Below are 25,975 nucleotides of genomic sequence, written 5' to 3'. Positions count from 1 at the left end.
TTGTAAACTGAATATATTTGCGTTTTAAATGACTGATGCACAAAACAAGCACATATTGATAACGATCATGATGAATTGAGTAAATGTTTGCTTCTATTTATGTATAACTATATATTTATATACATACACTTTGCAAAGCACTGACTGTGAATTTTACAATTCTTTTAAACTCACATAATGACAAATAGATACAAACCCTGAAGTGCACTGGTTTGAGAGACATCTTTAAGAGCAAAGTATGTACCTGTTCTAGCAGGTTTTCAGTTTTCTGTGTGTGTCGGTGTCAAGCGTACATGTGAGACACAAATATGATGCAGTGCAGAATAAATGCAGTGGAAACAACAAATCATTGAAATGCACAATGAGGCATTCAATCTGTGTGAGTCGTTGTTGTTTGTGCCGCACCACAGCAGAAAATTCCCTTAAGACACTGATGCATTCAGAAACTATTCTTTAGTTTCTCAACTGGTTTAAAAGGAATGATGGATCTAAAATTAGAATCACACTTTTATTTTGGCATTTATGTAATATTAAGTTTCATTCAGTTTGATATTAAATCTCCACTCTATAAGTGTTTAAAACCTCACTGATGGAAATCTGCATTTTGTATGTGTGTGTGTGTGTGTGTGTGTGTGTGTGTGGGGGGGGGGGGGGGGTAAAAGGCATGTCTTGTGTTTGTTTACTAGACTGCTTTAGCTTCTTACCTGTGAGCGCTGGGAACAGCTCTGGTGTCAGATGTCAAACATCAGTCTATTTAAAGCTCAATACCTCCCCCCTGTGGTGACATAGCGGACCTGCAGTATGAACCTGCTGTCTAAATGAGTGATCAGCCCTCGACTTTTTGGTGACTCTAAAAGCTGTGCTGAGGGTACATTTGATGTAAATGGGATAAATGTATCCCAAGAGCGTCTAAGTGGGCTTCAACTTGATTTATAACACTCTTTAGAGGTCCGCAAAACATAATGAAATATGAAGCTAATGTTTCATTCTCAAGTGGCCGCTCTGAATTTTATAGTCTGCCAGAAGTATTTTCCTAATGTTGTCGGAGTCAAAGCAGGTCACTGAAGTTTAGCATTGGAGAAGAAGAAAAAGCCATGTAAAAATGTTTGAATGTTGGTCTTAAATCAATTGCACTTACTTGCTGGAGGCACACTGGACATTGGTCAGTACAGTGAAGTTATTCCTCACACTACGAAGGCTTGCCAGAACCTAGAAAAGCAGAGGAAGAGGTTATTATTAGGATCCTTTATAACGTAGACAGTATATTCAAAATATTGTTTTCTGAACAGTGTGTTTTCGGGAATTAGTGTTGATACCAGGCTCATTTTGGGTTACAGACAGTATGATGTGTTTACCTGAGCAAAAGGCGTTACAATCAGGTCATCACCATGTCTGAGAACATACACACACACAATAGAGAGAAGTAATCAGAAGCATCCTCAAATAAAAGTACACACCAACTATCAGGTTATGCTGTTGCATGAAGCTTATATGCTGAAGTGCTTTCTGCCAACTTGGTCATGGTTGTTAAAAGCAAAGAGTTAAGTAAGAACAAAAGGGAAAGACTGTCATGACCCAGCCAGCCTCATTACGATAATTAACTGAAAGAGTCCAAAGAGGGAGAGGAGTATGGGAGGACGTCTACTGTTCTGATGGGATGTAACTTTGTAAGGCACTCACAGGGTGACCTGTCTTCGTAAGGTCAGACAGGGAAAAATACTGAATTACTCTCCTGTAGGTTTCAAATCATTGTCATGTTGAGTCCCGTAGTAGACTCCTTAAACCCAACACCATCACTATGTATCAGATCTTCCACAGGTGGGCAGAGCTTTGACTTAAAGGTCCAGTGTGGAGCGTTTTGGGGGATCTATTAGTGGATATAACAGTCATAACTATGTTTTCAGGCAAGACTCGTGTTTTTGTTACCTTAGAACGAGCCCTTCATAGTGTTGTACCACCATGTTTCTACAGTAGCTGATCATGGACAAACCAGACGTGATGTAGTTCAATGGTCAAAAGTACTACTTTGTATCTTGGCTTTATTCAACTACATTTACATTTATTAAGGGCAGGTGATAATTCAGTATTGTTGTTAGCGACCTTTGGATTTGAACTGCATTGTCCCGTAAAAAAAACTGATGAAACCCAAAACACACAAACAACCTTCAACAACCTCTGAAGCTACACAAAGGCAGCCCTGTACCTCACTGGTGATGTTGTTTGGGCTGTATGATTTACCTGCAGACACTGCTCACAGTGATGGAAAAAAACAATATCTTTTTCTTAAAGGATGCTAGAACTGCACACCACTCAGTGATAAGGTAACATTATCTAACAGAGAGTATCAGGTGTCCATTGAGGAAACTAAACTGAATTTGAAGGGAAGTGCATTATCAATACAGAGTTTACTCAGCATTGTTAATTGTTTTTCATTAAACTACCATTATAGAATGGACAACAAGGTATTGTATCCTAATTCATTATTTGCTTGGTATATGTATGTATATACAGTATGTAAATCATAGGAATGCACATCTTCCTAGAAACGTGTATATGCCACCTTCTTCTGTGCATCTTTCTTTGACTCTGGCATGTACATACTTGTGCTTTGTGCGCATGTGTGCGTGTCTTTTATATTTACAGTTCAGAGGCGATGGAGGAGTTTCGTGACATGGACTTGGGTGACAGATCATAGTCGCTGTCAGAGCGGTAGAGGAAGGACTCTCGGCGCTGGTTATGACCGGGGAAGTTAGTGTGAAGGACCAGACCAGAGCCGGGGGAGGCCTGGGGGTCCAGAGGGCTGCAGCTGGCGGACAGGCCATTCTCCACATCAAAACTGAAAACAGATGAACACACACTTTAAGATGTTTATTCGTCATCGCAGAGTGTTTTTGTTTCTTAGCAATGTGAAACGTAGAACAAGAGGCAGAGAGAGATGAATTATTTCCAGAAAGGAGACGACTGGAGCTGGGTTTAAGAATGCAAAGCAGCCTAGTGTAGGTGTTCAGGCTGCATGAGACTCAAATATTACTTTGCTACCAAACACTCCTTCTCCGACCTTTGTCTTTCTGATAAAAACGTTTTTTTCATCATCGAGCGCTCTGTGGACCTGGTTAGGTTTAAACGACCAAGCATGAGGAAACGAAAAGAGTAGTTTGTTCATGTATACACCACCAACATCCTCTTAAGAGATGAGCTGCAGTCACTCACTCTCACACATGATCATGTACGGTGCAAACACACATTTATGGATGGACTTGACATGACCGGGCAAGAAAGGGCAGAGTGACACGCTAGAGTGCACCCTGTTCATTCACTGATGGACATTAGTCAGAGTGATGCTCCTACATTCACGAGGAGGAGAACGTGGGGGAACGAGGAGAAGGATCTCATTAGGCCATCATCAAAGACGAGACGAGGAGGAGGACATCACTTGAAGGACATTTGTTATGGCTGTGGTGCGTCTTCCGGTCAAACAACCAACTGTGAGATGTGTTGCATGTGTGACATTTTCCACAGCAGTTTGAGTTTTTGCAGGTCTGACTCTTTTATCACTTTGTTCTGCCTTGATAGCCACCACTTCCTCTTCTGTATAGTAAACACACACCAGCAGAGACGGTGCTGGTTACACGACAAGCTTAAAGTCCCCCATCCACCCAAAGATGTTTTGCTTCTTGTTGCTTCATTTTGACGTTTGACCTTCACTGAGTAGAATGATACAAAAAAGCCGTTTTCACGTCTGTCTGCCGAAGGGAGGAGGTTTCTCTGTGCTCACTTTAAATCTCAGTTGAAACAATGATTTTTGGGACAAAACTAGTTAGAAAGATGAAACTGTGAAACTTCCAGCACCTATACACTAAGATTGGACTTTCACAATATTTCCATATTTATAGATTCTGCATTTTGGATTTATTCAAAGCATATATGTTGAAATGTCTGGAGAAGAGAAATATACAATAATTACTGTAAACTCTGAAAGATGTTTTTTCCATCAAAATATCCGGTCTGTGGAACTTTTGTTCAGTTATTTAGTGTATTTGTCTTGTATCACTGCGCCAACCCCACTCCTCTTCTGTTTAGTGTCATGAAATCAGGGATGGAAAACACATCAGTTCATCTTTACAAGAAGACCGACCAGGCATAGATGAACCGCTCTCATGAACAGGCTGCTGCTGCACCTCTTATATTACACTGTGATAAAGATCATTGAAACAGGCTTTTATTTTGATGAAAATGTTCTGACTTACTGCTTCATGTACTGTGCATATTACATTTCACCGCATATGGATGGTGTGCCTTAGTACAGGCCCCTGTGGCAACTCGTTATAACCGGTGACTCTCTATGCTTTCTTGAACACCGTTTGTAGGGTATATGGGACTGGATGGATGGGATTTCTAATGGGTTTTTTTACCCCAGGAAAAAGGGGGAAAGTGAGTGAAGGGTGAAGGGATATCTTTTACACAAACGATGGGAATCTGGTCCAAACAAAAACAAGAAATAGGAAGCAGGAAATAAACGACAGGACAATAAATAAGGAAAGGGCTCAAAGTGCACAAACCACAAAGTCTGAACTTATTCAACCAGAAGAAAACAAGTCTCAGTAGTTTTAAGATGCTTTTTGAAAGCGTGCAAATCTGGATTCTATTACACTTTGTGTGAGGCTGATACAAAGTCGAGCAGCAACAACAGCAAAAACGCTGTCCTTCAAAAAGCCAGAAGTCCCTGTTCTGAAAAGCAGAGGCTCCTCCCAGAAGAGAGAGAGAGAGAGAGAGAGAGAGAGAGAGAGAGAGAGAGAGAGCGAGAGAGAGAGAGAGAGAGAGAGAGAGAGGGCTAAACAACGCCTGTACTTCAGCCCTTGAATGTAGAAAATGAACTGATTAGATTGATTAGGGATTATCATTTTCTGACTTTCTTAAAATATGTTAAGAAGCCAAAAGACAATACGCAAAACTGAATTAAAACATTGGGGGACGAGCACAGGGTTTCTATGGATTACAACACTGCTCTGAAACAACGATTAGGGTCGCTAACTTTGGGTGCCGTTAGTAAGCCACGCTGGCAAATTATGAATGAAATGCTGTATTCATTGTAATCGCTTCATCAAACAATGGAAAGGTTGATGTGCGCATATTAATGGAATGTTTGACAAAGGGACATAGAAAATGTATTTAATTTAGCAATCTCAAAGTTAGAGTAATGTGTCACCCAAGTAACGTGTTTGTGAAAAGCTTTGGCGTTGAGTCCTACAGGGTGGGAAAGCTATAGAACGATGTAAAACATGACTTGAATTAAGATGCAGTGAGGGGCTTCTCTTGTTATAAAGCGTCTGTACTGTAAGGCCGATATTGCGTGACACAGCAGGTCTACATTTTCGTGTGGCATGTTAAAATAAACCATGTTTGTGTTGAATTACATCACGGGGTCCACAGATGGATCAGTAATAGAAAACACGAGGGAATACAGAAATCTGAGAAAGTTGAATGTGCTAAATATGTGCACAAATCCAGCCTCTCAAAGACACGAGGAACACAGAAAAGGCTTGGACAGCACTTTATTTCAGCTCTCGCTGGCTGAGGAAGAGAATTTCCTGTTCAATGTTCTGCTTCATAACATATCACGATGCACTGAAACTAAAAAGAGGAATGAACACAAAGGATGAAAGGTAAATGAACAGTGTCTGTGTGCATGTGTTATAGATGCACACGCATGCCTGCCCGCACTGTCCACCACGTATTGGATGGTTGACTGCTCTGCCCTCAGGTCAATCCACTGGCTTTGTGTGTTGTGATCACGTGTGGAGAAGACTAATTCTGGAGTCAACGCAGGCAAGTCTAGTCATCCACGACACGCACATCTAACAACTGTCTGACGTTTTTCTCTTGTGTTCTATAAAAGCTAAAGAGCATCACATTAACTCAGTAGATGGAGGTATTATGCGGTACCAAGACAATTCTAAAGGATAACATTGTCAAGTCAAAACCTTACTCAAGTAAAAGAATAGAAGTAATATCAGCAAAATGGACTTCAAATATCAAAAGTAATTCAGTATTCATTAATGCAGGAAATGGCCCCTGTGACTGATATATTATCATTCATTGGTCATTGTTTTTGATGCATTAATGTGGCATAATTGTCTACATTAGACACATCATTCAAAATGAATGTTGTTATTTGCTAAACACAGCTACTGAAATACCTACACTCAATTATCAAGCCCCTGCACCCATAATGCACCTGTGAAAACACCTGTAATCAATTAGATCACTTAGAAATTAGAGGTTGAACACGATTAATATGATTCAGATTTGCTCTTTGGTGGAAGTAAATTTAAAGTAAACGTTTAACGGACAGACCCTTGTGTCTGGGTGACTGATGCCCAAGTCTGTGGTCGGCTTTGGTCCCCATGTAGCACTGACTCAAACTCCCATCATTTCCCATGGAAGATACAGCTAAAGAAGTTAAACTGTTTGATCTTGAAAAGCCATTCTTGGTCTTTGGAAATAATCTGAAATGAAATGGTCAAACTAGCTTTTCTTAACAGCATCTCTTTTTACAAATGTATTTGCTGAATGAAGAGTACTCAGTAGACCTCTGAGCGTTGATTATTTCATTAAACAAAACGAAAACAGGCTTATAATGACTGTAGAAAAAAAGGAGCATTCATCCTATGGCTGTGCTTGAACCCTGGTGTACTTAACAGGACAAAGGAGGGATGTCCAAGAATTTAGCCTTCAAAATACAACACAAAGACACTTTTCTCTGGGGGTGTCCTGGTGGTTTAGTGGATTAGCGTATTTGTCTGGGAAACCAGTCTCACTCATACTACCACCCCATGCTTTCTCTTTAAAGTTCATGTTCAGAATATCACACGTACTCTACAGCTTAACATAGACAAATGCTAAATGAATGTTCTCGCTCAGTCAATTAGAAGCACGGCGTCTGTTCAAAGAGAAACAAGGACTGCTGAGAGATCAAGAGAACCAGAGGCCAAATGCTTTATTTCCATCACGAGCTTCCTCGTAAGAAGGGAAATAATCAGTCACACCAGCATGAGCAAAAGCGTCACCGGGTTTCATGACGCACGTTTGTGTTTATATGTTTTTACAGGATGGCATGTCATCTGTATACCTTCCAAAGAACTACTCGGGACACCGATTCCTTGGGGATGTACATTTTCCAACTAATCATGATCATTATGGTACCGCGTAGGCTGAGAGAGTTATGATTTTGGTGATATTCGTCACTAAAGCAATCAGGAAGCCCTTCCTCTGGTCCTAAAATGATTTGCTAGGATGACACGACATTCCTTTCCCATGATCCAGCTGCATCTGTCCGACTGACGACCAGACTGACTGAGTGATGGACTTGCTCAAAGGTTCATTGACAAACGGACAAGTAGAGAATTCCTCTCATTATTTTAGGTTTGTTTTAGTTTATCAACATTAGCTTCTGCAGTAGCTATGGGTTCAGTCCTCCATACAATTAAAATCCACGAAGACTAAGACAATATTAGAAAGGAAGATGAGTGTACTCACTCATACTCTACTTACATATGCAATTGATTCTCTAATACTGTTTGGTAACTTGTATATGTTCCTCTCCAAATCTGGATCTTATTTTCAAGGCCAGGTGCAGTTAAAAAAAAGCTCCATCAACTATACTGGATTATTATACTGGATGTCAGTCAACATGTCAGAGATGTACTGGGAAGCGAAATCATTTAGTGCTTTAAAGACTATTCTTAGAATTTTTAAATAGATTCTGCATTGCAGCTGACCAAAAAGTCCGAATATTATTGGATTGTAATTTTACCTCAGCAATATTTATTTAAATGCTTCAATGTAAGAAAGCGGCCATGTTTCAAACAAATACAGGCAAATATTAAACGAGACATGAAGATGTCTTTTAGCCTGCAAATCAAAAACTGTGTTCACTGGGATTTCTTTCTTTTACTTGAACGTTGAACTGTCCTCTGTCATGAACACCTCTCACTGCTGACCTGGGTAAAATACAAAGCAGGAAACTACAACTCCACAGTGTGTTAAGAAGAACCAGACACTCCATTCGTAAACGCTCGTAAAGAGGGAGCCACAGAGTGCCACAGACAGGGAGAGAGAGAGTTTTATTATACTTTGAATTAATCTCCTCCTTCCCGTGTGTGATGGTGAGGAGAAACCAGTCACCATTTGTCTGTTTCATTGTGCAAACACAGGGGCCATGGCAACACCTCCAGTTTGTCCTGAGCAGAGGTTTAACTATTATTTCTTGAACGGGAGTTTGTTATTATATGAGCATTGTTACTAACGCTAATGTTGTGGCTTGAAAAAAATGACAGATTAAATCTGTTCCACTTCATCATTCGTAGGACTTCTGGTCATAATGTATCAGAGACAAACGGCACTGAAGCCGGGGGAAATGGGAGAGAGATGTCCGGGACAAGCAGTGGATCCAAAAAGAGACCTTTCTGAGTAAGCAGCTGGCTCAGTGACACATGCAAAAGCTTTGAAATGCCCCACAGAAGGACGATCAAGTGATTGAGCGATCCCATCAGAACAAGAAAAAACAGCAGCTGAACTGTTGTGCTCAAAAAGATTGCAGCAACATTTCCCTGCATGCATCTGCAGCAGAAGTATCTTAAAATAGGTTAATAACCCGAGCTAGTCCAAACATGCACATGCTGAAGCAGTGCTTTTCTGACACATGAGCTTAAGTCTCTGGAGCAAAGGGTGCAACTTTAGCAACCGAGGACATCTAAAGGACATTTATCTCATCATCATTGTCAAACACTGATCTATTCCCACATCTCGTCTGAACACATCAGTGTGTCTACCATTACCCAGCATGGGAATGTTTAACCGCACTGATGAAAACATGAACTGCCAGAATTCTAGCCCTGACCTTTGGTTTATAAAAACAAGCATTCCATTAAGTTAAAACCATGCTGAGAATCAAATATGTCCTCTGGCCTTTTCTTATCTGTGACCAAAAAAAAAAAGGATGACAACTCAGGAATCCAAGTCGACACACAGCATTTATTAATAGAAATTAGGCCACTAACCTATTTGGCGCTGTGTCATTATATATGCACATTTAGGTACAACGTCATCTAACAGATGCTCTCATTTAGGAATTATTTACCGTCTAATTACAAAAGCCGCGTGTCACACGGTTTCAGGAAACACAAAGCAGAACTGGCCGAAAGATGAGATGTAAATGTTAATGATGACGATGGAACAGGGGCTGATGCACACTTGAAAGAGAGAGGAACTGAAATGAACTTATACCTGGGAGGAAGACAGAGATAACATGAAAAAGTCATGGAAAACATTCCTGTGCTGGCAAGTTACAGTGTGGCATCTCTTTTCCATAACATCCCCTGGTCTGCACAGAGTCAAGCTACCCCCGGTCACAGTCCCGAACTTCTCTCCGTTACTCTCATTGAACTGAGTGCTGGAACTACAACTCCATTCAACTTTCTCTTTAGTAAAGCTAATTATTTTAGGAAGCTGGACTTCATTGAGTCACCATCTTCTTGATCCTTGTCATCCTCCCAGCGATCCGTACCATCTCGTTGTCATTTTCATCATTCCCATCGTTGCAATAATCACCATTATCAACATCAAAGCCATGACACAGCCACGGCGGCTGATTTCAACTTCAGCCAGTTATTTAGAAATCAAAAGCCCCCGACCACGTAAACCACGGCACAGTCACGAGTCCTCGCTGCATTTTTCTGTAAGTGAAGTGCACTGCAAATAAAATACTGCCAAACCACAAACTCTACAACACAGTGCTGAACCCCGCCCATGGGGCGAGCAAGCACAAAACACTGTTATTCAAAGGCCTGCGCTGGAAAGGAAAACAAGTGGGTCACCAAAGTGAAAGGAAATTTGGTTTAAAATGCTGACATCGATTTAACATGTTAAATAAGATGAAGGATGAAGAGGATGAAGAGGTGAGGGACAGCTGTGTGTAATTGAAAATGCTTGCAGTTTGAAACAGATATAGACGATGAGGAAGTTTAGGGTTTTTGTTTTGACCAATTACAAGCTGGTTACAGGGAACACTGCTCCTCTCCATTGCACTAAAGGGCTCCCTCATGTAAAAACACTGATAGCAGCATGAATAGCTGTGAGTGCTTCTAATTTGTTTATTTGCACTCAAACAATGTTTCCACAAGTCAATAGTTTGGGTTTTAAACGTGAAAAAAAGTCTTCACTAGAGATCCGATTTTGGTCCGAGATGATGTGAGGTAACTTTGCTCTGACAAGTAGTGAAGGGTGAAAATGACTAAATGAACCCAGCACCCAGGAAAACCTTCTGTGCAGATTAAAGGGGCTCTGATCTTTGTTATTATGACATCGGAATCCAGGTCACTGGCAAAATATTAAGCTCATCTCCTGTCCTAGCTGTGGAGTGAGAAACACTCCCTGACACACACACACACACATATATGAGCTAATTCATGCACACCAATGTACCATGGCAGCTGCATTTGTGTAAATATGTCATAGGCTTTGTACAAACAAAAGCACATGCGTCTACAATGCACACAGAGGAGCATTAATGGAGTAATCACCCCCTGGTGCTCACGTGGGCCTTGTGCACCTGTCTAATGATTCGAACATGCAGCACAGTACAGTACACCATCTGTGAACTTCTGCTTTCTTCAGTGCAGTCCAGTACTTTCCACAGGAAACCCTTAGTCACAGAGGTGAACCCACCCGACCAGCGGTGGATGTCTACAGAGCTCAAGATTAAAGAAATACACATTCAGCATTACTTTTGTGCATGTTGAGAACAGTATTAGCTACTGCAGTACAGATCACATGACACCAACTTCTCAAAATGTCTCAGTAAACTTTATGTTGTTGGACTATTTCAACAAACTCTTTTAAAGTGTCTGGCTGTTTTCCTGCTCTAATCCATTGTGATGACGTCCCCTAAACATGGCAGCAGTTCCAGGCAGCAGCCTGACGTGCCTCCAGCTGAGCCAGAATACCCACAGTCCTCTTGGGGGGAGACACAACCTAGTTTTTCACACTAGCTTATTCCTTCCTTGACTCAAACATTAAAAGAGTCTGCACTCTTATATTCTGCTGCTTATTTTCAAGGTTTTTTTGCAGTTTTATCAAAAAAAATATTTAAATCCTAAATTGGGGGACTTAAACACGCTGTATTGTAGCTGTTTATACATGTACTGGGTGTTCTATTACAACTGATCGTATATGGAAATAAATTGTCAGACTAAGCAGGTGAGATGAGACAGATAATGCACCGATGTGCTTGTATCTCACGTGAGTAGTAAAATAAACAGCTGGAGGTTGATTCTCATCCTCGAGCCTGCGTCCTTCATGAGGGAAGGAGTTTGTTTTATTCCGGGCCAGTGTATAGTAGAATTAGGTGGCATCCAGCGGTCCCTTTTAAAGACTGCAGTAATGTGAGCCGCAGAGTGAAAGACTGTGGTAATTCACCTCGCTCAGAGGCCATCCTTACTATTATAATACACCTTCAGCAGCAACAGAAGGCGGCTAGTGTTACCATGTTTTTGAATCTCACATTACCACAGTTTCACAAGCATGTGGGAGGACTGCAGTGGCCTTCAGGTAACTTCAAAATGCGAAAGGCTCTCACAAGAGCCATGCTTAGTTTGTCGGTTCTTGGTTACTAAACATGGCGGACTCCATGAAGAGGCCCCGCTCTTCTGAAGATATGAAGGGCTCATTCTAAGCAAACTGAAACATAAGGATTCTCAGTTTCAGGTGATTATACATTAATAAAAACATAATCATAACTATTATATTAAAATCTTGCTTATAGATCCCTCGAAATCCCCACTGGCCCTTTAAATCATGGCACAAACTTCAGTATTATTTATGCATGAAAAATAAACAACGATGACATACTAAATCCAGCACCCAGAGCCGCCTCTTGACACTGTTTAAGACACAACATCATTATAATCTACTAAAACTGTCCTTCTTTCCCAACTCATTCCCTTCTTTGACGTCTATCCTCCAGTGATGGTTGGCTGCATGCTGCTTTAAGGACAATAACACCAAACAAGTTGTTAAAGGAGCACGGTGGTGCAGAGTTACTACAGTTTCCTATTTATCCACATGGGCTTGAGTCATGCACTACGTTTTAGTTGGCAATGCTTCGATATGTCTGGGGAAGTTATTAAAAAGATGTCTATTTTTTTTGTACTTCAAGACACTTCCAATGACATGAAACATTTAAGTCATCTGTTCCCAACCTTTTGGGCTTGTGACTCTTTATAGACAAGCACTCGTTACAACGTTGGATTTCAAATGAAGGAGTGATGTTCACTTCTGTTTCAATTGTTCAAATGTAAAACTTTCCAGTGCTTCACTGAAGAAAGAAAACACATGATTGTTTTAGCTATGTGCTGTCTCTGGTAGGCATTCCCAGTAATTATGATGTAGGAAGAGATAGGCTGGAGTGTTCAAAACATAAACTGATGTGGTCTGACAATAAATCCTGCTTGTCAACAAAGCCATAATCTGCCCCTTCAATGTTATGATGTGTGTGGGATTTCTTTTGAAGATATATCCTTTGGTTCCTCTGGTTGTGTCTCACAGACCAGACTGTTCACACTGTGGCTAAAAATAAAGTAATGACAATAAACAAATTCATCTGAACATTTCCAGACTCTTTTGCATGGCCAACTGCTCGACTCTTGGAACGGCAATAACACAGCATGCGGCCTATTCAAAACATCGCTCTGCTGAAACTGTTGCCCCGCGAAAACAAACCATCACGTCTACTTGGATTTTGTCACCCAAACATGTGATATAACGTGCATACAACCACATCCTATCTGAGGATTACTATAATGATGAGGAACACGTGAGAGGATTGATGTATGGGAAATAGGAAGTAAGACAACACATATACTGAAAGGGAAGGAGTTCAGGGACTCTACAAAACGACAAGACTTAAACAACTTAGTGAAGAGGTTGTTTTTTTTAAATAAGACAACTTTACATGAAAGAAACAATTCAGCTATTGGAGTCAGAGGTGAGTAAGAAGCTGAAAATGACAACCTCAAAACCGAAACAAGATAAAACACTGAAAGGACAGATTCAAGTGTGAGAGAACATAAAGTGTGTGTGTGTGTGTGTGTGTGTGTGTGTGTGTGTGTGTGTGTGTGTGTGTGTGTGTGTGTGTGGTTGAGTGGGTCATCTGTGAGTCCTGACCTGTGGGCATGGTTGGCGGCGTGGAGTTTCCTGATGACTTCTTCACTGAAGTCAAAATGAATCCTTGCTCTGGCACAGGGTGAACGCCGGTACATCTCCCTGACACACTCATGCACACCCTACGCGGCGCATACCATCACATACGCAACCACAAACACTGTGAAACTAAACCGACTAGAACACACCCAGTGTTGGCAACATATTTTCACACACAGACCCAGAATTCAGTATCAACGTCACACACTACCATACACACATGTGCCAAGTCAGTAGCATTAATGATAACTGCACAGTAGCATGCACACACACAACTCACAGACTTTATCACACAACTTCAAATGAAAACCATCAAATGAATCTATCGGTCACTACAAAACAAGCATCATCACACACGTTCAGCTCTACATAAATAGCAATCCACCACACAGTACATGACTGCTACATATAAAGCCTTTGTTTAAAAAGTTACTCAGCAGGTTATTCATCAGTCTTGCCCTCCTCGGCACAAATGACAGCGACAAACAGGGATCCAAACACCTTCTCCACACATTTGATCTCAAGTCACACACAGCAGCAACATCAGCAGTGGTCCATACGTCACATCACGGAGCTGTTTAAGCCCTTGTTCACACTCTCCACTCTCTCTGCGCTCTCTTTGCGGACTCTTCTCTTCATCACAGGCTATACTTCCTCCCCGTGGTGTGTGAGTGTGTGTGTGTGTGTGTGTGTATGGAGATCTGTTCCCTTCAGCACGGCCCAGCAGAGCAAGGAGGAACACCCAAGTCCTGGACTGGAGTTGCTGGAGTGGAGTCATAATTCATCCATCACTCACAGCCTTGACAGCTATAATTCGCACGGTATATGGAAAATGTTAAGAAGCACACCAGCTACACGCACGCACACACGCACACACACACACACACACACACACAGTTACTCAAAATATAAACCAACGATACTGTATATCTACCCCTGCTGTATTGTACAAACTATGATGATTGAAGAGAGTTGGTAATGGCTCAACAAGATGAATCAGGATTTACATTGATATCATAGTATTACAAAGTCATCGTTTTCCCCAGTAATTCATGATTTCTGTTGCAGACAATGAAGGTCCGAGGACTGATTGTTGAAACTGTTCTTCAACTTTTCTATTTTGCAATTATCAAATGTATACACAGCTTATAGAAATGTCTTGTAAGCTCATGCAGGCTGCACAGACACAATAATAAAAACGACAACACTTAACTGTAACTTGCCTTATTTAGCCCACAGTTATTTACACAGTAGTCATGAAAACCTGACTGACTGACAACTGATGGAGCTCTTACTTTGCATCCTTGTCATTTACTTGGAAATGATTCAGAAAGATGACATATAACCCATGCACTTCACCAAACATTTAATGGGAGGAGTCAGGTCACAGAAACCAAAACCGAATAACTAATAGGTTCCCACGCTGCAGCGCGTCCCACTGCTCCACAATACACACAGATATTAGAAATGGTAGAGGCGAGAGATGTGGTAGCCACAGGGCTATGTGTATCCCACACAGCAATGGCATTCCTCCTTAATGTGCTCCAGAGGGTTAACCAGTGAAGAAGAAGATATAGAAAGAGCTCCCCTGCAGGCATCATCTGGTACACCAGTGGGCGCTGGTACAGATTGTTATAACACTGACTTGCAATCGATCATGGCTGTGAATGTATGTTCTTGGGTGCTGCTGGGAATCATGTTGTTCTGGTTCCGTTTTGTTTTTTTGCAACCAGCAAATGTGTATCATTGTAACAAAATATCCAGCCATGGATGATTTGTCGTTTGAAGATAAACATCCAATATAAACCTAAAATGTTATTTGGAGACACAACTCTAGATCTAATTCTGTGGTGTTATAATTGGTGCCGTTGCAATTCATTGATTTATTCCAACACACAGTGGCATTATAATAAACAACACATTGGTGACATGACAGATACTACCACATGTATCACCTGTTCTAATTATAGTGCTAAAGGAAGTATGTGTCATTGTCAAGTCTGTTGATGAAACCAAAACACATGCCACGCAGTGAAACTATTCACTCTTGGGCAGGCCACCTTTACTTACTGTAGTCTAACACCATTAAAGAGATCACTCTGTATTCTGGTCTGTTCAGTCCTCTCATGCTCCAAAACAACTACTGTTGATGGATGAAACCATAGACTGTATAAACTCCTTCTTATGCTTAAGTCAAATGAGGCAGGACCCATCTATGAACATCAGAGGGCATAATTTCACAGAAAAAGAAAACTAGTTTTCCAGGCCTGCATCCACAAGATGGCAGTGTGTAACTGCGTCATATAACCTCCAGTTAAAGCATGACGCTCACATTTACAGGATGTGGGTTCAGTGTCACGCTCAAGGACTCTTCTACATACGGACAGGAGGAGCCGCGGATCAAATGACCCGCTATACCTCCTGAGCCACAGATGCCCCAAATACGTAAACATAGTTCCTTTAAATGTTGTTTGATATTGGATGAAAAGATGATAGTTGTAAGGCAGCCACACAGTTAATGTGACAACATCCTATTAGTGAATTATAGCTAGGTGTGCTCTTAATACTCAACAAGATGCTAAGGAATCAATAAGTGTAAACCCTTAACTACAAGTCTTCACTTCGAATTTACATACAAGTCTTAATTTCGATGCAATTACCTCCTTTTATGTAACTGGAACCCTGTTTTGGATTCATGTCGATATTTATCTTATTGTAAAACATTATTTTTGGGAGATCATGGCTGCCTGGAACTTGTAAATGTGCAACAGCACTTTATCTGCAGCTTTAACAGGGTGAAGAGACAACCATAATTAAACATCGATCAGACATCCATCTGACGGCTTAAGAGCAGCCTGTCACATTGTCGCTGGCAGAAGGCTGCTCTGGCTTGTCCTTGTGATTTAAATCGATATCACACTGCAGATGAGACGACCGGAAAAAAGACAAACTTTAGCACAATGTCTTTTGTCTCGGTCTACCGGAAAGAAAGACTGTAAATGGAATCTCAGATATATTTGACAGAACCTGACAGGCACAACATCACCTTTGACATGAAAGCTGTCTCTGTCATACAAACACACACACACACACACACACACACACACACAAAAGTATGGCTGAATAGTTCAGATGAACAAGTAAATAAGTAATGAATAAGTAAACATGATGATCGGCAGGATTTAAGTTTCTATCAACAAAATGAGGAAATGTCTGTTAGGATTTTACTCTATATAAATAAATACAATTTAATTTGATTGAACTGACTCCAGTGCAGTTCATAAGTACATCCCTTCATTCAAAGAAAACGTTGCTTCCGACATAATCCAGGCAAAGGCAAACGTTTGTCACCACAACTCGACAGGCAAAACAATTTAGTGACATATAAACTTTATTTCTCAGAGACTCAAGTTGCCTTAACATTCAACTAACACATTCACACTCACCCACACTGTGAGGGCAACGGCAACAAAGCTGCGTGCCCACTTTTTTACTTCACATTTTCACATACCAAACCCAGGAGTGACGACGGTAGAAGAAAGGGCTGATGGGAAAATCCTGACTGGATGTCATCGTCTTGGTTACTCTTGTGATCAAAAATAAAATTAGTTTTTTGTTTGTTTATTGTTCTCTGCAAGTCTCAACTCAATAACTTACTTGATTTGATTCACAGATTATGAAAGTGTAAAACGGTATTATTGAACCAATCTTCTCAAGACGTAGCCGTCACACAGACGCTGCATCCTGGAGTCCTGCTCTGGATCGTCTCAGGACAGTTTCAGGAATTCATCGGGATAACATCAGCACTGGGCACTTGAAAACTTGCTCTTGGCTTGCAAAAAAAAAACAACTCCATGTTTATTCCAGTTGCCTCCCAGGTAGCCTACTGCAGGTCAGCAGTTTCAGCAAATTGGATGAGACAGAAAGTGAGCTTAAAAACAACATCCTCATTCAGCCAAAACCTTTCTAAATCCTTGCAATTAAAAGGCCAGCATTTAAAAACCAAGTCCAGACAAAATACTTCAATCAGACAAAAACGGACAGAAAAATGATGATGTTCTTCCGTCATAAAAATACTTATAATCCTCCGATCCAGTGTTGATCACAGCATCTGTTCCGTGCCAGTTTTCCTCCAAGCGTCCAGAGCGACGCTTCACGTCTCCGCCTGTCCCTGTCCTGCTGAAATTGATGCTGTTCCACTTTCTAGTCTCTGCCTCAGTTCAGGTCTGCTGGACCACGTACAGGTCACATTTCATGGATGTGATCTTTGGTCCCCCAGCCCAGAGAAACCAAGGAATATCTTTGCATGGGCCAAAACAACAATCTGGCTTTCTTGGACACGTCTGTCACATTCAATTATTCCAGTTGAACTTTTTTTTAATTTAATATAATAAAAATATATAAAATATATATTTATATATAAATAAAAAGAAAGAATTTTTTAATTCCTCAGAACCTCTGCCTGTACTGTGTGTCCTACTTCATCCTTGACTCCAACTACAAGTCAAAGCAAGATTAACAACAACAACTTTAATCGAATCTGGAACAACAAAGATGGAAGAGTTGATAAAATAGTGAAGCCTTAATGTTGTGACAAGCTGCTGTAAGACATTTCTTATCTTTTTCTGTGAAAGAGCAAGCATGCATCATCAATTTTGAAGAGTGGCAACTGTATAGGCCTTCACCTACTGTACACAACACTTCATCAGCTCCGGAGCAATTCAATTAAACATAAGTTGCTTTCTTTTCATTAAAATAACAGCCCAGCAGTAAAGCAATCACCCTCTTTGGCAACAACATGCAAAAAGAATCGTATTCTTGTTGGTTTCCCTTCTTGTGTTACCCGAGTACTTCCTCCATAGCACTCTCTGTGTCACAACAGACATTTCTGTCTCACTGTACGTGCCGATTGTACCTACATAGGGTCTGATTACAGAGAGTGGCGGCACACGGTACAAGCTGATAAGGACTGCAGCAACAACTCTAGCTCGCATCGAGACACACAATCCACCGCTTTCGAAAGCAACACACATCGAGAGCTGCACGTTTCAAAAAGCCAACACTGCTGGATGATGTCACAGCTTGACACTTGAGACTGAACGTAGCATTCAGCAAACTGCAGATGAATACAAAATCTGTTTTTACACTGGTGCCCACTTTACTGGTCCATTCAAAGTGCCTCTATAAAACAGCATGTGAAACTGCCTAGCAACAAGTGGGTTCGAAGGCACTTGACTCGTGGCTCTGTGTGGTCGGCCATTGTTTGCTTTGAAAGCTGGTACTTTTCCCTGCATGTTTGGTGAGCTCAGGAAATGATTCTTTGAAAGAATGTAGATAGAGTTAGCAGGAAAAGCTTTTTGTTTGATGAACTGACTGACGGATCAAGTACGATTTATATTCGACAATATTTTTGATAATCAGTAATACTGGTTGATCTCCCTTCCTCTGCATCAGATATCATTAATCATTTCATGTTCAACTGGCAGCCAAGCTTTCTTTTGCGAACGGGCAGTGTTTTGATTCTTAAACCCTCACCGTCTAAATAAATGAGAATGGCATTCAGTCCATTGTTTGAATTGAAGTACATCTTGCTAACAACCTATGGCTAAAGTAAGCATCACAAAGCTCCAACAAACTTAACAAATTGGACTGGGAGTAACATGAAAGCTGAGAATCCTGGTAGTTCACCTGGTAAAGCGTAAACCTACCACAGCAGCCCAGGTTCACAGCCTTTTGCTGCATCTAGTCCCTTCTCCTTTATTGTCAACTGTCAGCTATAAGACAAGAAAAGCCCAAAAAAGTCATCTTAAAAAAAATACGTATTTCTGTTTGTGGACCGATAGATTTCACCCAGAACTGGGAAAACAAATGCTTAATCTTGACGACAGGTCGTTATATATCTGCTATCTCTCCTAATTCAAATGCTCCAAGTAGCAACATGACATTAACGTCAAATCAACTGACTTCCAGTAATGTGAACAGGTTGCTGGTGCTGCCAAACCAACTGCGAATCAACATGCAACACTGCAGCGCCGTGTAGCTTTTAGTCTCTTTAGCTTATTGTTTTAGTTTTCCAGCCGACTGATAAACAAACTATCTACAACCATACAGTATTCAGACAAAAACACACCGACTTAAAATACCCCTTAGCTGGGGAATTCTTCAAACACACGAACATGAGAGAGAGATGGAAAAAACAGAGACAAAAGCACTGAGGTGAGAGACATTTCCATGGCAACCACATTCGTAAGCCTGACTCCACCAATGAGCTGTGACCTCATAGTAAGCCCAGGGATTCACAATACACCCGAGGCCATGATCGTGTTCTAGTCATAGTAATAGTTTCCAGTAATAGTTTCCTGCTACTTTTTGCATTTGATTTCATTTTAACGTATTTCCCTGTATGTGCAGGTATATTTTGTTTCAAACATATTAAGAATATTCTGTTTTACTCCCAAAAAAGGAAGTAATATGACGATCAGTATGTGCCACTTAACAATTCAACAACATTCATACACCTGGACCATCCTGGTGCCTAGATCTGGCCAGCAACATGCATTCATAATTGTAGAATTTGAAGACTAGGATGTGACAAACATATCTGTGTATATATATATATATATATATATATATATATATATATATATATATATATATATATATATATATACATATACACACACACATATATATATATATATATATACAGATATGTTTATATACTGTATATATATTATTTTTAATTCTACAATACATAACAACATATATACTCTGTAAATAATATATATATAAATATATATATATATATATATATATACTGCATATAATATTCTTCATCAGAAAAGTTTAATTAAAAAACACCCAAAGCAGCTGGATTACTTGTGAATTTAAATGAAGCCATGTTTGAGAGTGTGAGTTGGCTGGCCATGTGAAAGGATTTAGTGATGTAGAAGACAAACCAGGCAGACTGTTGTGATAAGGGATTAGACGGCAGAGAGCTGTGGAAATGATCATTGATATGAATGACTCATTGGCTGCAGCAGAGGATAACTCCCTAAATATGACAGGCCTCTCATTCCTTTTGTCTTTGTTAAGACCGACATTGTCCAAGCTGGTGTCAACACTTGCATGCTGTTACATACTAATGCTTTTTATTTATTCTGTATCAAATAACACTGGTGCAATATAGACATCAATTCCCATCACAGAGACGGATTCAAGAAATTCTATATTCACATAATGTAATGGAGGTCAGGACTTTGGGTCACTGTGAAGTGGCAGTATTCATTTAAGTTAAGTTCAGTTTATTGTCATATACATTTACACATATACGAAATTTGTCCTCTGCATTTAACCCATCCCTAGCTTATTGGGAGCAGTGGGCAGCTGAGAGGCGCCCAGGGAGCAGTTAGGGGTTCAGTGTCTTGCTCAGGGACACTTCGGCACAGGACACGTAGCAGCAAAGGATCGAACCGCCGACCTTGCGGTTGCCAGACGACCCTCTCTACCCAGTGAGCCACGACCGGCCCCGTTCATTCATTTCAATGAATGAACATGTTTTTTTCTCTCTATTATATGAAATCCGCCATTTAGGCCATCTCTATAAAAAAGTGTATTAGTCTTGTGAAGGAAATTGAATGGAGGTCCTTTTTAATATTTGAGCAAACGTAACTGCAGAGTAAATAAGGTGAGTGCATTTAAATACCAGCAGTATTAATGAGTAAATTACCATTTGAGGTACTATTCATGAAACGATAATCCCTTCGCATTACTGCTGTCAGGTCAAATAGAAAGATGCTGCTCAGCTTGCTGCCACCACCACCGCCGCGGCGGGTGCCAATGCACGTCACAGCCGTCATCATCCTCTGGGCTCCATTTCTTCATGGTTCCCCACAGCGGTCCGCATTGAGCTCACTCTGCTCTCACTTTCGTTGTATTTAATTTATGCTTTGCGGGGAGCAAAATAAAATATTTAGCCTCGTCACCAAAACTAAATCTATACTCTCCTTCCTCCCCAATTGAAATAGTCTTCATATATATGTGAGATGGCTGAGTGCAATGCATTGAATGTTCAAAACACTAAAAGAACAGATGAGTGCATCCAGCTAAAAGCTACTACAGTACCGTGTGTTGGTTTTCCTTGTTTTGCATCGATATGACCAGAGGAAGACATGATGAAGATAAAGAAACGGTTTAGTTGGAGAAGGTTTAGTTTTAACTACATGTCAATAGGAATAAGTCTAAATATGTAATATTTAGACAACTATCTGAATTGTCTCTTGTAGCTCTAAACTGGAATCACAATGCGGCTCTGATGCATTATGTCCTTGACACATAAAACACAAAGGCCACCACTGACATCACCACAACTCATAACAACGTTCGATGTAATTATCACCAGGCAGCGCTCCGTATGGGTCGCTGTCTTACCTTACATGCGCAACATGTACGCGACAGCGTGACGCACGCGGTTACCCGCAAGCATCGCTGCATGGTTGCCATGGCAGACGGTCACAATAGCTTCCTATATCTCTGTCTCCACTCTTTTTCTTCAAGTCATTTTTTTTTCTTCCCCCTTTTTCTCTTCGGTTGAAACGCCTCAACGATTCTCTTTCTTTTTCCAGCCGTCTGGTCAGTAGTTTATCCCCACTTATAAACTGTTTTACATCCTCCAATTTGTTATAAGTTATGCCATGCTACTGTCTCTTTTTTATCATCTATATTGTCAATGTGTGCATCTGTTTCTGTGTTCTGCCCCTAACCTGCGTCTATCCTTGTGTCTCAGAGATGAGCAGCATATCATGCGATGGCTTCCAACCAGGACGTTTGGCCTATTTTCGTCTTGTCTGAGTTTGTCTCCCACAAATGACAACAGCTAAATGGGCCACTTGGGATATTGCTTCCTTCTCTTGAGTTCTTTCTTTGAGGTGATTTTTATTTTGTCTGAATTGAATCAGCACTTAGTATAACAATGATCTGAAACATCATGGCTTGTATACTTCGAATATAATTTTGGACCAGAGCCAAAGCTCTCTATCTTTATCCATCTATCATCTTATCCTGTGTAAGGTCACAGGGGGAATGCATTGGGCAAGAGGCAGGTCACTTTCTTTTGAAGGGCTTATACACAAACAGCACATTCACACCTGCAGGCAATTTAGAGATCTGACAATCAGTTGGAGCCTCCATTCCAGCACCGCGGTGTATACTTTCCCTCGAGGCTGAGCCGTGTGATGCCCTGATAATTTGAGCACACCCTCCAGTCCTCTTTTAAAAGTCAGGAACCACTGGGATAGTAGGACTTTATTTTATTAGCAGAGCCGGAATAATGACATCACAGACTTCAGCCTAAGTCTACTGGAGCAGTCTGTATATAATCATCCAGCTATGGTGCCTTCTTGCTACTGCAGAGCTTGGACCACCTCGGGATCTGGCATTAGGGAAATGGGCAAACTTCAGTTGTAGCAGCATGCGACAGTCCGCTTCACAAACTCCTCCTTCATCTGACTGACAATTTCTCTGTTCAATGTCATCAGTTTCTCAATATCTGCTGAGAAGAGCTTGGGCATCAACTTCCCTCCCTCTTTCCCAAGTCCTTCTGCATGGCCTCTCCAAACACACTTTCACACCCTTTTCACACGTTTTTGTTTCCACAAGAACAGAAGCTGCAGTCATTCAGGGCTCCTGAAATCTTTCTTCTCATTGAGGAAACCACTGGACTCCTTCAGCCCGACATCCTTCCGAGGTTTCTCAGGTTTCCACAACAACAAGCACCAACCGGCTACAACTCCAAGCATTCACATCCCCGATTGAATAGAATTTCATGTTCCAAACCTCCGGCTGGACACAGAAAATGATCGTTGAAGCTTTAAAGGCAGATGTTCTGAGTTTGTCTTTAACGTCTCTCTGAAGGATCATCTTCCACCACGTGACAACCTACCTAATGTTTCAACACTGTGTTCCTTGCACAAAAGCCAATACCACTCTGGTTCTTCGTACTAAGAATGTTTCACAGTGCCGAGGAAATGTTCACCATGGTGCTGTTTGAACAATAATATTAATGCAAACAAGATATGAGCACACATTAACCCACAAGAGTTTATAGGCCAAAGAATCAAATTAGAAGCTGTGGGCTTTTGCTCGCCTGGAGGTTTCACATTATCCTGTGTCATGGACCAGTGACATCACTGGTGACACCAATGTAAAGGGATCTATGTGTGTTTGCGTGCAACTCCGGGTGCCGGGGGGGGGCTCCTCTTTCTATGCAACCATTGTGTAGCCCTGTCCCACAGAGCCTTAAGGGTATGCCGGTAGACTCGCATTCACACCCCCTGCAGGTGCACACACACAAACCGTACGTTCTGCAACCTGAGTCTAGGAATCAGATTCCAGCCTCTGTTCTATACACACACAAACACACTATAGTCTCTCTGCCAAACACACACAGGGGCCTCCATCTCACATTATGCCTGAGAAGCATTGACAGAGAGCCATATAATTCATATGCAGCACCACATGGGAGCAGGCTAGAAGGAAACCTACGTCATACAGGTTTACAAGACAGGCCAGTCTGTTGGCAGCTTCGGCACACAGGAGAACAGACCTCTTTCTCTTCTTCCACCCCTCCTCTGCTCTGCTTGTCCTCCACCTCTCCATGCCTCATACTCTTTCTGCACTCCCATCAGCTCTTCTCTCTCTCTGTCACTCTATCATCTACCCTGTCCTCTCACCTTACCATGCAGGATTTCTCCTGCTGTATTATTTAATAGGAAAGAGTGCTTGATGTTTGCGCAACTTTTAAGTGACGCTACGCCACAGGAAGAAAGAGCAAACGTGCCACTTAAGGCCAAAAGTTGAGAGCAATAGAAGAAGAAGCCTTCAACATGTGATCAAGAGAAGAATTGTACCGTGCCACCCTGTCTTACTGAAAATCACTTGCATGAATCATTGGCTCTAATCATGGTTCGCTCACAGTGCGACACATCACAGGTGTCCAAACCATATGGCAAGTCGGCATTCACACCTAGTCATCCTCAAGAGGAGAGAGGATGAGCCCAATGAGACAAATGGTGGAGCAACTCTGTGTCGGCGAGGATTGCATCACTTCTTTGCTGCCGCCTGTAAGTCTGTATACTTTGCAAAAGCATCCCGACAGCCTTCTGACAAAACCCAGCCTCAAAGGCTTACAAAGCCCAACACAGCAAGGAATCAGTGGTCTGAAGGGATGAGAGAAGGGATGGGAAGAGAAAGGGGATGGGAGGGAGACAGAAAGCAATGAAAAAGGAGACGAAAGAGAATGAATGTACAGAGATGAAATGTGAAAGTAAGCAGATGAAAAAAAGGAAGCAAAAGAGCTTCCGATAATCAAAAGGATCAAAAGGATTTGTAAAAAAAGAACCATGCACTGTCTTCCGTAAAGCTCGTCCAGCTGAGTCACTCACTGCAGAGCAACAACAGAGCTGAGCCACCTCTGGTCTGCCCTGCATTCAATTCACAGCGCAGGCTCTGATCAATTATCAAACAAGCACAGTCACAGTCACTACAGCAGCTGTGAGGCTCGCACCATCGCCGCTGCCTAACAAGCCAAAATGCATACAGTAGCAGGCACATGCTAATGCGTCACACTGCATCAGCATGTCGCAGAGCTGACTGGGCCACATTTCTAAGCTTGTACACAAACTTTGAAAGGATTTATTTTGACAAAGTTTATTTTTAGGGCATCAACTTTCAATAATAAAACATTAATAGTAAACCTTCTCTGGAAAGATACATCAAAAGGCTTTCAGTGGTATGCAGCATAGAAATTCCGAGTGGTGGTGGTGATTATATTTTATAGCATATGGACTGCAGTAGCAGATTAAAAGATTCCAATCACTCGTAATCTACTTGTAGCACACAGCAGTCACACGCTAACAGATACAAAGCTATGAGGCATAACAGACACAAATCATTTGTGACTTTCACTCATCATTTAATGATGCCATGGGCTCTAATGAATTAATTGACATGTGCAGCCACTCAGTGACTGTACGGTACCGACAACAGCACTTGACATAACAGCTGCATAACGAGGCTGAATGTATGCACTTGCTGTCCTTTAATCCATAGTGCAGTGGGGTAGACGGTGTAATGTAATTCTCAGACCAGTGTTGTGCCATGATGCAGCAGACTCCATCACACAAAAAGCAATTTAAATGGCTGTGACTGTGCAAGTGCTCTTTTCTCTGTAGTCTCTGAGCTTTAATGAGCCACGGAGATAACCTAGTGCTAGATTAAAGACCCAAACCGCCAAACTCCTGCCAAGGGACTCGCAGTGTGTAAGACAATAACCACTCCACATTAATACCCACATAACTACAGTGATACTACCCACTATGCCTAAACACTACAAATCAAGCCCTCTTCACGCTTGGTTTGTTCCACTTGAGCAAAGGGAAGAGGCACAGGCAGTAAAGACAATTGCATGAGTGCTTTTAATGCAGATCAGCAGGGACCAAAAACATGCATTGTCACTCCAGAACAGCTTCACATCTTAAAAAGTCTTGTTTTGTGTTTAAATTGCTTTCAGTGTCTCGCCGTAGAGGATACATTTGGAGTAAGTGACAAAAGTAGATGTATTAAAAAAAGATGTGATGAATGTACCAAGGTTGGGAAGCTGAAAACAATTTATCCAAGTGGCAGGGGCACTCTGTCACCCTCGCACCGCCACCTGTGTCCA

General features: G+C 41.4%; 1 protein-coding gene across 3 annotated transcripts in view; it reads right to left on the bottom strand.

The window, feature by feature from the left end:
- Positions 1 to 25,975, bottom strand: part of pde4ba (phosphodiesterase 4B, cAMP-specific a) — a gene marked incomplete at its 5' end in the record, with an annotated part of 131,841 nt that overhangs the window by 48,675 nt on the left and 57,191 nt on the right. For 2 of the 3 annotated variants that reach the window (XM_079267108.1, XM_079267109.1), the window contains 3 exons: positions 1,139 to 1,209; positions 1,356 to 1,392; positions 2,642 to 2,836. In XM_079267108.1, coding sequence (XP_079123234.1) covers positions 1,139 to 1,209; positions 1,356 to 1,392; positions 2,642 to 2,836 — 303 coding nt within the window. Of the gene's footprint in view, positions 1 to 1,138; positions 1,210 to 1,355; positions 1,393 to 2,641; positions 2,837 to 13,221; positions 13,317 to 25,975 lie in introns of those variants that run through there. The other variant, XM_079267110.1, reaches the window with a different exon arrangement.

This window comes from Melanostigma gelatinosum, assembly GCF_949748355.1.
Source record: "Melanostigma gelatinosum genome assembly, chromosome: 4".
In the NCBI taxonomy this organism is placed as follows: Eukaryota; Metazoa; Chordata; class Actinopteri; order Perciformes; family Zoarcidae; genus Melanostigma; species Melanostigma gelatinosum.
Note: the sequence above shows the minus strand (reverse complement) of the source record. Positions and strands in the feature narration are given on the sequence as shown.